This window comes from Mesoplodon bidens (genome assembly GCF_964165515.1).
Source record: "Mesoplodon bidens genome assembly, chromosome: 17".
Lineage (NCBI taxonomy): Eukaryota > Metazoa > Chordata > Mammalia > Artiodactyla > Ziphiidae > Mesoplodon > Mesoplodon bidens.
In genome coordinates this window covers 11,101,998-11,117,562 of record NC_138174.1, presented here as the reverse complement: position 1 = coordinate 11,117,562, position 15,565 = coordinate 11,101,998, and the positions used below count along the sequence as shown (strand labels likewise).

Sequence of the window (15,565 nt, the reverse complement as noted above, 5' to 3'; positions counted from 1 at the left end):
CCCTGGTTGCATCCTCTTTTAAAACTCTTTAGTAACTGGATTGTTACTTTGGTCAGGAGGTTGGGAGTATAAGCATGAGGTGCTTGAGAGAAGCTTGTAAAACAGAACTTTACCTGGCTTTAAACTCCTGTCTTTCCTTTTACCAATTTTAGCATAGGGTAAAAAACAAAAAATAAAACAAAACAAAAAAAAACAAAAAACACACACACAAAAAATTGGGCTTTCCAATCCTCAAGGTTCTTAATTTTCTGATTCTCTTGTATGGCAGCTACAGGCAGAAAAGGCCTCTCTTACTTGGAAGGACAATATTTTCTCCCCTCTGTGCTCTCAAGCATTCCAGCTGGACCAAAGCAAACTCCTTTCTTATAAGGCAAGAAGTGGACAGCACACTAGAGGATCCCTAAAGTTCCAGCTTTAGTAGCTCCACGGGCAAAGACAACCCAGGTGACAATCGAAACAGCTGTTCCATAATTCCTTTTAAGGAACTGCTAGGGGAAAGCAGTCCTCACTGCCTTGCACTCCATTTCAACATTCAAGGTCTGCTCCTACAATACCCCACTTCCAGTTACTAATGTCTATGCTAGTAAGAATTCCTTCTATTTACAAGTGACAAAAACCCAATTTAAACTGACTTAAAGCTAATAACAATAATAAACTCTGAAAGAGAGAATTTAATGGTTAGAAGATAATCACCACAGACACAGAGAACTCCAAGTGCTCAAGCAGAATCAAGAATATATTTATCTCTCTTGGTTTCACACTCGGTCAAATTCTAATACAGGTACCTACAGCTATAGGATGAGTCTACCAGCTCAACATCCCCAACAAGAAGAGTTCCCAAGTCCTGTGACTCACCCTGTGGCTCCCCTCAGGTTAACTGCTCATCCCTGAACCAATCATGGTGATTCTGGACATGTCTGGGTTATACACCAGCCCACCTGAACCCACCTGAACCAGCTGAACTAAGATTGGAGGATGAGTGGTTCATTAAAGGAAAATTGAGATACTATTACCAAAAAGGGGAAATGTATGCAAGACAGACAGAAACAAGAAATGCCCATTATTCCTAGTAACATGACAACTGGCTACAATTTTTTTTAATTTCTATTCAATGCCATATATATTATTCTTTGTTTAAAATAATGTGATCTTAGTTACATGTATATATACTTGACATACATATATTGAAAAATAATTACCAGATTCTTATTCCAAGATGTCAGTTCAAAATATTTACATATATAGTAATGCTTACATAGAGAACATCATACATATTCAACAAATATTTCTAATTATAAGAATAGGCAATACATTAACTTTACATGAGTCTAATTTATTTCAAGATCTTGGGTCTGGACCCTACTGTTGAACAGAATTTCAGAAACTTGTCCTCTACTGCCTAATAATGGTGTCCTGCACACTCAAAATGCACTTAACTTATCCAGGAGCCAGAAATACAAAAAATAAATATACATAATGTAGGCTTTTGCTCTCACAGAGTTCACAGCATAGGAGTGGAAACATGTATAAATAACTAAATACTATACACAATACTAGAGAATGATAGGTATATCTTTGTATAAGGAGATATGCTGACATTGCACAAAATATCAGAAGTATAGGCAATAAATGAAAAATCTATGAAACTAACTGATGTAAAATAATATTAAAGTAAATAGTCAAAAATGTGGATGATTGAATTGTATAATACTGCTACATCGGTGATCCAGAATGGGAGCTGATTTCGCTGGAACCAATGAATTTCTTGACACTGTGTCTGAAAAATGTATAACAAAAGATGAGGGAACCTTGAGATACATTTAATTAACCACATAGTATTTGCCAAAAACTGACTAGCAATATAAAAAATACTTATTTAAAATTAATATAACTTGATAACAGACTTGTTATAGAATATATGCTGCTTAATGTCATTATATGACTAAATTAATACTTTTGAGGAAAACCTCAGAACTCCTTAAGATATTGAAACTTCCAATATTTACATATGCACTCAATTTAATTTTCAATACCTGATAACAAGAATAAAATATAATTCAAATTAATATGAAAAGACTTACATGTCGACCTAAATTAAAATGTAGAAAATTCTCTTTTAATATAAATAAATGTGGTTTTATTAATATTAAGGACTTCATGATTCAAAAATGCAACCACATATTTTTAGAGTAAATTTAGTTCAAAAACACATCTTTTGTTTGTGAAATTAAAAATATCTTGAAAATATAATTTTAAAGATATTTATATCAAGCTGCAAGTGAAAAAAACTCTAAGGAAGAAAAGTTACTGTCACATTCAAGTATAGAAGAATAACTTTCAAATTTCCTTTGAACAATAATACCATGATCCATACGTCAAGAGAAGAGAGGCACTTAGCCCACAAAGTCCCCTCAAAGTATCTTGTTATGCTTTTAATACAATATACAGTATGCCACTTAGAACATAAAAAAATAAAATTATCAGAGGAAATATTTTCTACAGCGAAAGATACACTAATATATTGCACAATTTGTGAAAAAATAACTATAAATTAAATGCTATAGATTTATACTACCTAAGAGAGCTATTCAAAAAAGTCCTACTGTCAATTCTTTAAGTAAATATTAATCCTTTATTTTAGCTTTTCTAAAAATAAGTTTATATTAAAATCTGTGATAAGAAGACATGTTCATGTTATAAACAAAGAACATATTATGTATACATAGAATTTACTTCAAGGAAGGAAAAACTTTATATAAACATATGTGAAGTGTGTTTACAAACAAAGCAATGGATTAAGTACTATGCCTGTTTTATAACTGAAACAACAAACAAAGTTCCTTTTCTACAGTTAAATGCTCTTATACTGCCACATTAAATAATACCTCCCAAAGCCAAAATTTGTTGATGATCAGTTTTTTTCCATCGGTAAAGCTACAATGCAAAATCCTTGACAATACACCCTCACTGTAACCTATTTACAAACTAACTTACTCATCTTCCTGATCTTGTCCACCTTGTATTTGAATGTTTCAAGTCAACTATAATATCATTGTACAAATACGTTCATCTACAATGGAAATTACTCATTTTATTTCTCATTCCATGGTGATTCTTCAACAAACTCCCACAATCCACCTAATAGTGGAAATGGACCTCTACCTTTGGCAAAAGAAAAAAGCCCCAAAATTACAACCATGGCTGTGTTAAAGGAGTCCTATATTTTAATGCATACTTCAACTTTACTCTGCAAAACTTTTAATTCTTTGGGCAAGGCATGTGAGAAACCTAACAACCAAGTATCAGTATTCTCATCATATAAAGAAAAATAACATACAGGAAAAAAAGGAAAAAAAATATTCTGACAAAGGTGACTGAGACAGGGTTTTGTTTAAGGTAGAAACCGTTTTGTTTTGAAGTTTCATTAGTTCTCCTTCCTTTCTTTTCTGTCATAGAAATCACTGTGATAAATATTTCACTATTCCACCTACTTTTTAATTTAATGTTTTAAATTAAGACTGAAAACTGAAAAAACTCATTTTAGAGATTAATATTAGAGGCTTCCAACCTTTAGCAAGTCACTGAGTGCCTTAAATGGATTTTACTGATTTACTCATTAAATAAATAGAATTAAGTTTTGATAATTATTTTTTAAATGCCTATGATCTCCAAATATTTTCCCAATCAACTTAAATTTTCACATGACATTTTCATCATGAGTATATTGGAAAGATAAAGCACTAAACCTACCATTCAAGAAAAACTACATTGCAAATGACTAATGTGTATTCCACAATCAATATAATTAACAACTTAATAGTAAATAGCTCCTTTTGTCATTCTTTTCCCCAAAAGTTTCCATTTAAAGATCAATTGTACTCTTTAAATACTACAAAGAAATTTTAAACCTAACTTTCTTTATGCCAAAAATAAAAATGTCTTTGTAACGCAGCTACAATGTCTTAAATGGATGTAGGGATATACCATGTCAGTATTACCTTATTTCTGATTACTCTAATTAAGCTTAACAGTAAAGTTAATCTTTAAAATAATGTTTGCATATTGAGACTTCATGCCAGATTTTCACTGCACTGAAGAGAACTAAATTTCTTTTTTACCTCAAAAGAAATATTTCACTTCCTTTCTTAACCTACTGTATATCTATAGAACCCCATCTGTTAAGAACTGATCCAGCATACATTGCTACTGCTGCAGAGTCCAAACTGGTTACACATTCAAATCAGTTTCCAGCTTGTAGGAGCCTCTATTGCCTCTTATCACGTTAAAATGTATTAAGTAAGCATACAAATACTTATTAAAAATAACCTAATATCACACCACCTAAGGTAAAAATGGTATTGGAAATCTGGAAAACTGTAAAAAAAAAAAAAAACTTTAAATGTTTCCTTTTAAATTTACATAAATACAGTACCTGATAACCTACTAACATATTTTGAGATTTCATCTCGTTAAAAAAAAAAAAAAAGGGCAAGTACTGACCTCCTATTTGCAGCTGGTTATAATTAAAACACCCAAGAACACAATATTTCTATTAGTGTCTCGAAAAGAATTTGGTTATACCAACGCAGTGACAGTCCCCCAAACTTACACTGACTTTTTGTGATTTGTTTGATAGGTACACAGAAGTACAAAGAGGTGTTTGGTATTTAAACAGGAATAAATATAACAAAGAAAAGTCAAATATTCTCTTATCTTTGACGTGACACCCCAGCAAAACAAACAAACAAACAAAAAACAGCTTTAACTCCTCTGTGAATTTAAGAGGTACCAAAGACATTATCTAATCCCTGTCCCTGTCTCAGGGCACCACTGCTGTAGCTGCAGCTTTCTTTCAGTTTTCCAATAGATCAAATAAAAATAATTGCTTAGCTGAAAATTCTGACTGCATAGGTGTGATAAAATCTCCCTGCAAGCAAATTTTTATATTCCTGTGACTCCACACCAAATACAATAGCCAACTGATTGCTCCTGATTTAAGCTTGCCTTCCAAAACCCAACCTTACAGTTTGTCAAAGACTAGGTATTGCAGAGAAAACTGTTTAAAAAGCTTTGCTGCAGCAAAAACTGCACTTACAAGGCATTAAAACATGAATTAATCTTAAATGAACTAGTGCTATTATCCGAAATCTATGATTCTCCCCTCTTTATTTCTTCCCCATGTCTTCCCCTGACATCTCAAACGCTTCTTAGCCTCTCCGTAGACAGATATCGCAAAACATTAAGTCATACACAGTTCTGCAGTAACTCTTTCTTATCCCGAAGGAAACCAAAACCTAGGGTTGAATTTAACACCCTTCCTCTAATCTTTATCCACATGCCATGCTCTCTGAAGGCAACCATAGAAATCAACCTGTATGATTTGGTGTCCTCACATTTTAACATCTCATGTGCACAAAAAATGACTTAAGAGGTCAGCATATTCAGGGCAATATTACAAAGAAAGGAAGGCTACCTAAAAAGAGATGGGGGGGGGGAGATACAGCCACAACATTCTCCAACATAGCCTCGTAATATATTTAAAGGCAGATGCAAAACTGCATCATTTTTCCTCCTCAATGGAAAACATCACCTCCCAGCTGCTCAAGTTGGACTTAATGAGCTTCTCGCATTTCAGCAGCGCCGGGGAATTTAGGCTCCAGGGGCAAGGCTTCCATCCTCAGAGAGCCACACCACGGACAATTAAGAGTGTCGGAGAAAGAACCCCAGAGAAAAGGAGGCCTTCCGCTCCCCCTAACTAAACTCTCAAGTCAACCCAAAACCTGCACGGCAAGGAACAATTGACGACTCATAGTCATGAGAAGTGATAATAAGCGGTGTTAAGTTGGGCTCTGCGCTCAGGTGGCAGGAGAGGACCGGAGGAGAGCAGGGAGGTGGCGTGGTTTGGGCAGCGCGCAGGCAGGTCACCCGCTAAGCAATACCCGCCGGACGATCTGGGCTCGCAGGGACGCGCTGCGTGTGTGACCAGGGGGGTGGTGGAGGGGTGGGAGCCAGCGTCTGGAGAGGGAGGCCATGGGGGCTGGGAGGCAGATGGCGAGCACGCCTTTTTCCCTTACCAGGTTGAGCACCGTCTCCACGATGTCCCTGTTGCTGACCTCTCCGACCTGTATGAGTCCAATCAACACTGCGAATTTCATCCGGATGTTGCGGATCGGCACCGAAGGGTTAATCATCCCCGCGGGAAGCACCACCGAGCCGGAGCCGGAGCCGGACGCCCCTCTCAGCTCCCCCATCCCGCTGCCGCCGCCACCACCGCTGCCCCCGCCGCCGCCGCCTCCGCCTCCGCCTCCGGCCCCGACGGCGATGAGCCCCACGGGTTGAGGCTCGAGCCCCGGGCCCGGGCCCGGCTTCTCGCTCGCCATTTGCCCCCCTCCTGAGGAGAAGGAAAGAGCCGCGGCACTGCCTCCGCCGGTACCGTTATACCTGCCTCGGCCCCCGCCCCCCGGCCGTCGCCTCGGAGCCCCAGCATCCACCAGCGCCGCGGCGCCGGGCCCGCTCCCCGCGTGCGCCTCAGCCCGGCCCTTTCCGGCGCCCTCCCCGGCGGAGGCGGAGGGTTATTCTCAGGCTTATTCCCGGCGGTGGCGGCGCCGCTAACCGCTGCCCGGCGAGCGGCAGTGCCCGCCCAACAGCTGTGCCGCTGGGGCCGCCGCTGCCTCCTCTCGCTCCCCCTCCCGGTCCGTCCGGCCCGGCCCGCCCCCCGCGGAGATGCTGCCGCCGCTCCGAAAAGCCCTGAGGCGCGAGCAGCTGGCCGCGGCGCTGGCCGGTGCTGAAGCTCAGGCTGTGGCCGATGCTCCTAACGCCGCTGCCGCCACCGCTACGGGCGCCACTGTTGTTGTGAAGCCCCGACGCCGCCGCTCACTCCGCCATGTTGCCGCCCCCTGCCTGCGGTACCGGCCACTGCGCCTGCGCAGAGCCTCCGGGGGGCGGAACCCTCGTGCACCCCCTCTTTTGCCCTGCCCTCCTTCTCCTTCCACCCACCCAGCCCGACACCCCTCGTCCCTCCCCCAACCACCCTGAACGGATAGACAGGTGAGCAGGTGCATGGGGACCGCTGCCAAACACTGGGACGAGCTGGCAGAGGCGGGGCGGGTGGTGGCTTCCTCACAGTTTTTCCCTGGAAGGTGGATTCTCCCTGCGGGGAAGGACACAGAGTGTGTGTCTCGCCTTCGTTGCCACCTCCTTAATTCCCTCAATATCCTCTTGCTAGGAGGAGGTTCATCATCTTCGTCGTCGCATCCAGCAGCTGCTACTGCCAGTGCCAGGTGCCTTGTAAGGTAGGGGATTGGCAAACGGCCTCTTTCTGCCCCTCTTCGCCCTTCCCTCACTCCAGCCCGCCGGGCCCCCCTGGAATTTCCCAGTGAAAAAGTGGCTGGCAAAGCAGAAGCGAACGCACTGTGCGGAATGATCCTGCATTGTCGGGGGAAGGATACAGATGGAGTATAAGGGCTCTTTTTCTGCAGCCGTGAAAGAGGCTGACACCTGCACACACAGGCACGACTTAAAATAGAACTTGTCAAACAGTGATCCACTCTGGATGGAGCTCTGAACAACAAACAGTTCTCGAACTCACCTCCCAGACTAAAAAGGCTGCGCTGTGGCACACTGTGGGGTAGTAGTTTGGTGGGATACACGAATGCCACATTTTAAAAATCAGTAACCATTCTCAGGTATGATGCCAGTTAATAATGCCCCCCTTTTTCTTAGGCATGTACAGTTCAGAGGATTTGGGAATTATCTTAAAATATGGGTAATTCTCTGCCAGCCTAGATCTGTGGTAAAAGTAGATTTCTGTGTCTTCACATATATAGAATGAAAATATTGCTTTTAGTTAAAAAAATTAAAATGTATACAGCAGTCTTGCTGCTCGTGTTGAATTAAAACTATATAGGCATGACTGCTGTTTTCCTCGAAATGAAGAATGTAATTTTCTTTAATATTTCATGAGGTATACCCTTTTCAATAAAGATATGTTGGAAGACACCAGAACTGTTAGGTATCTTGAGGTATATTCAAGTCATTTTGTCATCTCAAATGAAAACAGTCAATATACAAATCTGTCATAATCTGGTTTGTTATTACTCATATTTAATTGGATTGGCTAGTCAAGTTAACTCCCAGGATACTGGAACACATTAAAATTCTAAAGTACCACAGGTCATGTATAACAAAATTCCTCAAGACCAGTGCTTAGGATTAGTTCCTGGTTGTGTGTGTTTGTTTAACCTTGTGCTGAAGTAATTGAATTATTAAAATAGTTAAGGAAAATTTTCTGGGGCTTCCCTGGTGGCGCAGTGGTTGAGAGTCCGCCTGCCGATGCAGGGGACACGGGTTCGTGCCCCGGTCCGGGAAGATCCCACATGCCGCGGAGCGGCTGGGCCCGTGAGCCATGGCCGCTGAGCCTGTGCGTCCGGAGCCTGTGCTCCGCAACGGGAGAGGCCACAGCAGTGAGAGGCTCACGTATCGAAAAAAAAAAAAAAAAAAAAAATTCTGAAAGCAGTGGTGATTGGTGTATCCATTTAAATTAAATACCAAGTGAATTATAAAATGTTAGAAAGATTAAAAATGTATGGGAAATTTATGACACCTCTAAGCCTTAATAGTGTGACTTAGATATGCTGTCACTGAAAAATCCTGTGACATATATCCACCTATAGCATTTTATCTGTCCCAAGTGAATAGCATCTACTTTTGCGAGCACTATTTTCATTTGCAAGTTTAAAATGATACATCTGTCTTACATATGTAAATCCAGGTTGAAAGGTCATCACACTAGCTTCTTTTCACCCCACTGTTCATATATATGGCAGCAGGTTCTACCTTTTGCTACTTTTAGGCTTTAAAAAGTGTTCTCCAGTTCCCTGTCAGCTCCTCTAAGTTGCTGGTACTGTGCAAAGTACACAGTCTTTTGAATCACACTCACAACTTACTACCTGTGCAATCTCCTCAAGTTATTGAACTCAGTCTTCTGATTCACTAACAGGGATTAGAATATCTGTCCCATAAGGAAGTGAGAATTCAATGAAATAATTTCAACTCAGCAGCCAGTATGTAGTAAATATGTCCTTGTACCCTTAGGATACAGGAACAGTTTGTGTTGAATGACCTGTAAACACATGTAGGAACAATTATAACCACCTACGAGGCTTTATAATTGCACAGTTACATGTTTTCAATACTGCCCCCCCAAAGCATAAACTTTTAAAAATTCAAGCAGGTCTGTTTCATTTTAGTCTACAAACCTTCTTTTCTTACAAATGTACCAGTAACTTAGCATTTGCATTAACAATATTTTGAAATGAAAGATAGCTATATAATGAGAGGCTACCTATAACGTTCATTTTTAAATCTCCAGATTAAAAAATATATCTTATGTGGCGTATGTCAGTTTTGTATAGATTCTTGCTTTAATAGATGCATACCCATACTTCCAAAGGATAGTCCTTCAAAGATAAGAAGCCCCTGAATCTGAGTTTCAAGAGGCAACATTGGGTGATGGTTGAGAACACAGGCTCCAGACTCAGTGGAAGCTGGGTTTGGATTCCAGTTCCACCACCCACTTATCTGTGTGATCTGGGGCAAATGAATTCTCTTCAAAGCCTTATTTTAGCCATCCCAAAGTAGAGATTCATAGGATTAAAGGATGAAAGGACCTAATACATTTAAGGTACTTAACATAGTAGCAAGTGTAGATAATTAATGTTTTCCTTCATTGGCTGTGGGAAAAGACAAAGCTGTAAGTATTTTTGTGGTTTCAGCACCTAACATGTCTGGCTTATAACTTACATTTAATAAAGGTGTTTTAAAAATGAATGAATGAATGGGAATTCCCTGGCCCAGTGGTTAGGACTCGGTGCATTCACTGCCGTGGGCCCGGGTTCAATCCCTGGTCAGGGAACTAATATCCTGCAAGCCCTGCGACCAAAAAAAAAAAAAGGAATGAAGACAGCAGTTGTCCAGGCTAAATGTTCCCATTCCCTTCACCTGTCCCTTAAAGAGCAAGTTTCTTGCTTTCCTCTAACCTTTATCTGAGCAGGGTACTCCAAATCCTAGGTAGGTTTAGACAATATAAAATAGAGGGAAACTCTTACCTGAACCTCCATCTTTAGAAACAGATTTCCTGTTAATGTATCCCCAAGTCAAATTAGTTTGCTTTGGTTTGGTTCTGGGTTTTCCAGCAACATGACACCAGTGATTCATGTTTCGCATGTAGTAGGTTCTCAAACAATTTTGGTTCCATTACCCTCTCACCTTTAAACTATTGTGGGGCTTCCCTGGTGGCGCAGTGGTTGGGAGTCCGCCTGCCGATGCAGGGGACACGGGTTCGTGGCCCGGTCCGGGAGGATCCCACATGCCACAGAGCAGCTGGGCCCATGAGCCTGCGCGTCTGGAGCCTGTGCTCCACAACGGGAGAGGCCACAGCAGTGAGAGGCCCGTGTACCAGAAAAAAAAAAAAAAAATTATTGTGAACTGAAACACCAAGGTTCTGTTTTGTTGTTGTTTTGTTTTGTTTCTAGACACGCTGCTCCTAGGCAACAGCACATATCCAATCTGTAGCTTTACAAGTAGATTTGGAGATATAAAGTGCAGAATTGTACATATCTATTGTAGATTTAATTTAATTTTTATTTTATTTAAATTTTCTATTTAATTTTCTCTTTAAATTTAATCTGCTAGGAGTTTCTTAATCCTGATTATATCATGCAAAAACTTTGTCTTCTTATTATTACCTTATTATCTGCAAATTTGAGAACAATCCTTCTATATCTTCATCCAAATTTTTTTTTTTTTTTTTTGCGGTATGCAGGCCTCTCACTGCTATGGCCTCTCCCGTTGCAGAACACAGACTCCAGACGTGCAGGCTCAGCGGCCATGGCTCACGGGCCCAGCTGCTCCGTGGCATGTGGGATTTTCCCAGACCGGGGCACGAACCCGTGTCCCCTGCATCGGCAGGCGGACTCTCAACCACTGCACCACCAGGGAAGCCCCAAATATTTTGCTGAATAGGATAAAAACAGCTCTGTAGTTCCTAGAAACATTCTGATTGAAATCAATTCACATTTTTCAGACTGTGGGTCCCAACTCATTAGTGAGTCATGAAATAGATTTAGTAGGTTACAACCAGCAGTTTGTTTTTTTAATGAAATATAATAGAAAAATATAGAATGGAAAACATCACAGCACATCCATTTTTTTAGTTATGTGCACGCACATGCACATACACAGGCACACATACATATGTACATGTACGCTTGCCAGATAATATGAAAAATCTATTTCTCACTGCAAGTCATTGTCCAAAAGTTTGAAAACCACTGATTTAAGCACCTGTTTGGTGGCTAGTTAAAGTCTGGATACACTCTGTCTCTGTATCTGAGCAAAATTAAAGTAAAAGTACATAGATGTGAATTGTTATCAATTTTTCGGACAACTATTTCACAAATAAGAAAATGTGTTTGATTTGATAACAGGAGTTACTGCTCCCTTTCTAATGAATGAGCCATTCTATAATCTCACCTGGAGGTAGTATTAAGCTACTTGCTATGGGTTTTCAAGAATTTATCTCCTCTTTCTCCCTTTGGCACCTTAATCCTCTGGCACATCTACTTCTTTATGAGTTCTCAAAGACCATTGAGAGTTGCTCAGTGATCTAGTCTTCAGATTCTTTCAGGATCAATGGAAATAATTTGTCCTGCCTCAGACTTGAAACCATTTAGACTAGCTAAGTGCCGATTTACAATTTCTTCAGCAAACTTAAACTTCAGTTTCTTCCAAGTACTATTAGTACTACCTTTTCACTCCACTACTTTTTCTCCTAAACAGGAAACACAGACACACAATAGAAATTAAATATTTGTTAACAAATTTGGTTGATGCTTACCAACCAACAAATATCTAAGTGCCTACTGTGTGCAAGAAAGTAAACTAGTTGAAATGTATGTTTTCAAATTTTCCATTTAGAGAAATATTGTGTTTACACATGCAAAGTTAATCAGCAAATCAATACATTAAAAATATCAAATGGGGCTTCCCTGGTGGCGCAGTGGTTGAGAGTCCGCCTGCCGATGCAGGGGACGCGGATTCTTGCCCCGGTCCGGGAAGATCCCACATGCCACGGAGCGGCTGGGCCCGTGAGCCATGGCCGCTGAGCCTGTGCATCCGGAGCCTGTGCTCTGCAACGGGAGAGGCCACAACAGTGAGAGGCCCGCGTACCACAAAAAAAAAAAAAAAAACAAATGAATAGTACATAAATAATAAGTACTCTTGAATTTCAAAAGAACTAGACATCATACAAACATCCCAATGTACACATATACCCTCAAACATCCACATAAATCTACATACAAATGCACCACGCACATGCATACTCACCATCAGATTAGCCATACCTCTGTCCATTCTTCCTTGGCAATTTGTCTAGCATGTATTTCATCCTTCATTCAGGTGAGAGCCTGCTCACTTCATAGCTGGTCTCCTTGTCTCCACTCTTCTTTAGTCCATCACGTACACAAGTAATTTTCCTAAAGCTCCACCTTGATGGACAGATTGATGTGGTTCAGAATTGTAAATTTACTTATCACATTAGCTTCTACATGCATACATGCCACCTACTCAGAAGGTCACTAGTAATTCTCTTTGCCTAACAAATTAAACCCAGAGTCCTTAACTTGGTACCAGAGGCCCTTCATACTTTACTTTACCTTGCTTTCTTGTTTTACCTCATTCTATTCCTGACAGGAACCCTGTAACAGTGGTTTGCAACCTCTTTGTGTGTGTACAGCTCTTTTCATCACTAAAAAATTTGCAGACTCCTAGACTCTTACCTGAGAGATTTATTCTTTTAATATCCATTGATTGAGAAAAGTACAGTAATGAAAAAGTATTAACAATTTAATAATGCTATTTGAATATTTTTACCTTTTTAAAACCACAACATCTACATGTATTTGAAACACACACACACACACAGTTGTAGGTCGAATTGTGTCCCCCAAAAAGATATGTTCCAGTCCTACCCCCAGTACCTGGGAATGTGACATTGTTTGGAAATAAGGCCACTGTAAATGTATTCAAGTTCAGATGAGGTTATACTGGAATTATAACCTCATTATAAGAAGGAATGATTCATCCTTAAAGCCTTCAGAAAAAGCATGGCTCTTCTGATACCTTGATACTTCTAAACACTGGAACTGTGAGGGAATGTACTTCTGTTGTTTTAAGCCACTTAGTTTATGATACTTTGTCACAGCAACCCTAGGAAACTAACATACATGCATGCAACATAAATGTGTTTGATATTTATTCTGTCCACAAACAATTCCTAGTATATAAGTATTCATGGATCACTTGCAATAATTCTGAGGTCCCCAGGTTGGGAAACAATGCTTTAGCCAACCGGAATTACTTTGTCCCCAGTTAATACATTGTGCTTTTATACTTTGTTGGCTTACTCATGTTTTTCCTTCTATCCATAGCACTGTCCTCCTCATCTCCCCTACTGAAATTCCTACCAGCTGAAATGCCACCTTCATGAATAAATTCATGATACCACCTAGAGAAAGGTGATCTGAAACTTTCTACCCATTTCCAGCATTAAAAAAAAATGATTCTGTTTTCCCCCAGGTAGCATATAAGTTGGCATAATTTCACTTAAATAAATTAATAGTTTCATCCTCTTTGCCTCATTTGCCAAGAGTTAAGAAATTCACATGACAATATATGTAGTCACCTAAACCCCCTTCACTGAAAAATTTTTAAATGTACAGGTATAATTATTTTCATACTAACAAACAATGACCAGTAAATTTCTCTTTCTTTTACACAATGACAGCCAATACACTGTCATTGTTGTGTTTGGTATACACATGTTAGAGAAAGACAAGTATGTTAAAGAATGAGGTTTACAGTTGATTATTTTTAACCATTAAAGCTGTCATATGGGGCTTCCCTGGTGGCGCAGTGGTTGAGAGCCCGCCTGCCGATGCAGGGGACACGGGTTCGTGCCCCGGTCTGGGAAGATGCCACATGCCGCGGAGCGGCTGGGCCCGTGAGCCATGGCCGCTGAGCCTGCGCGTCCGGAGCCTGTGCTCCGCAACGGGAGAAGCCGCAACAGTGAGAGGCCCGCGTACCGCGAAAAAAAAAAAAAAAAAAAGCTGTCATAGCCTGTTCATCTCCTATCTGCCATGCATTTATACATGTATTATTTCTAACCCTGACTTCAGTTCTTGAAGTAAGATATTACTGTCCCCATTTTTCAAATGAGGAAACTAGTATGAAGAGAGGTTGTCAGTTGTGCAACTCATATTTTAGGAAGTGACAAAATTAGGATTCGATCCCAGTTATGGCTGGTCAAGTCCTCAGGTTTGTTCACTATCCTACATGGCCACATTGGGACCTAGACTAAGGCCATTATTTTATTTTTACCAAATTTGTCAGGTGAGAGATAATGAGACTGGGCAAGTTCATGGAAAAAAGAACAAAGTCATCATGTTTTTGCATGTTTTGGTGAAAGCCCACCAAGAGATGATCTCTAGACTCAACCTGTTTTTTTTTGTTTTGTTTTTTTTTTTGTGGTACGCGGGCCTCTCACTGTTGTGGCCTCTCCCGTTGCGGAGCACAGGCTCCAGACACCCAGGCTCAGCGGCCATGGCTCACGGGACCAGCCGCTCCGTGGCATGTGGGATCCTCCCGGACCAGGGCACGAACCCGTGTCCCCTGCATCGGCAGGCGAACTCTCAACCACTGCACCACCAGGGAAGCCCTCAACCTGGTTTTATATCTCTGTGCCTATAAAGGTTCAAAAACCTCCATTAGCCTTTTTGTTTCCTGGGATTCATTTTAATTCTAGACAAAAATTACTTGGAATAAATAAATAGTTTTTAATTATGTTCATTAAGATTAACCAAAATTTAATTGCATAGTCCCGTTAATATATCATTCCTTATTATGCTTTTCTGGCAAAGATTTCGTTATGTGTCTAATTAACCATTAATCTCCTAGTCCCTGTTGAAAGTATTGTCATTGTATGTCTATATAGTTATAATAAAAAAGCACATACTCTGAGTAGAAGGAGGAAAAGAATGCTGTGAGGAAGTGTCCGAGAGTTCTTTAGAATAGTTATCTCTTTAATAGAATCTCTGCAAAGAAACCAACAGCATCTTTACCAACTTTAGCCCAACTAAGAAGCAGTGCATAGATTCAGTCTGAGCATAGTCCTGGTGCAGAAAGCTTTGGATTAGAGCCTTTCTCTAATGGTGCCAGCAGCCATAGCCCATAGATGAACCAGTGGAGGAATGTCTTGATTTATTTAGTTATATACATGGAACCACCTCATTGCTCAGTTAACAGGTAGTACATGGAGGCAATCTGAGGTTTATGTTTTGGTTTTCTGTGGCTATAGTATATCTGTCTTCACTTATACACAAGAGTCAGGATCAGAAAAGAAAAGGAAAGGAAAAGTGGAACAGACTACCTGGACTGTAGCTTCTATCTGAGAGTTTAATCTTATACATTTTGGGAAACTCGTTATATACAGCCTCTTTGTTGTTAA

General features: G+C 40.5%; 1 protein-coding gene across 4 annotated transcripts in view; it reads right to left on the bottom strand.

Moving 5' to 3' along the window:
- NBEA (neurobeachin) overlaps positions 1-7,023 on the bottom strand; it is a 613,622-nt gene extending 606,599 nt beyond the window's left edge. For all 4 annotated transcript variants that reach the window (XM_081214387.1, XM_081214388.1, XM_081214389.1 and 1 more), the window contains exon 1: positions 6,075-7,023. In XM_081214387.1, the coding sequence (XP_081070513.1) occupies positions 6,075-6,380 (306 nt within the window). In that variant the 5' untranslated portion in view covers positions 6,381-7,023. The remainder of the gene's footprint in view (positions 1-6,074) is intronic.
- Between the last annotated feature and the right edge of the window lie 8,542 nt (positions 7,024-15,565).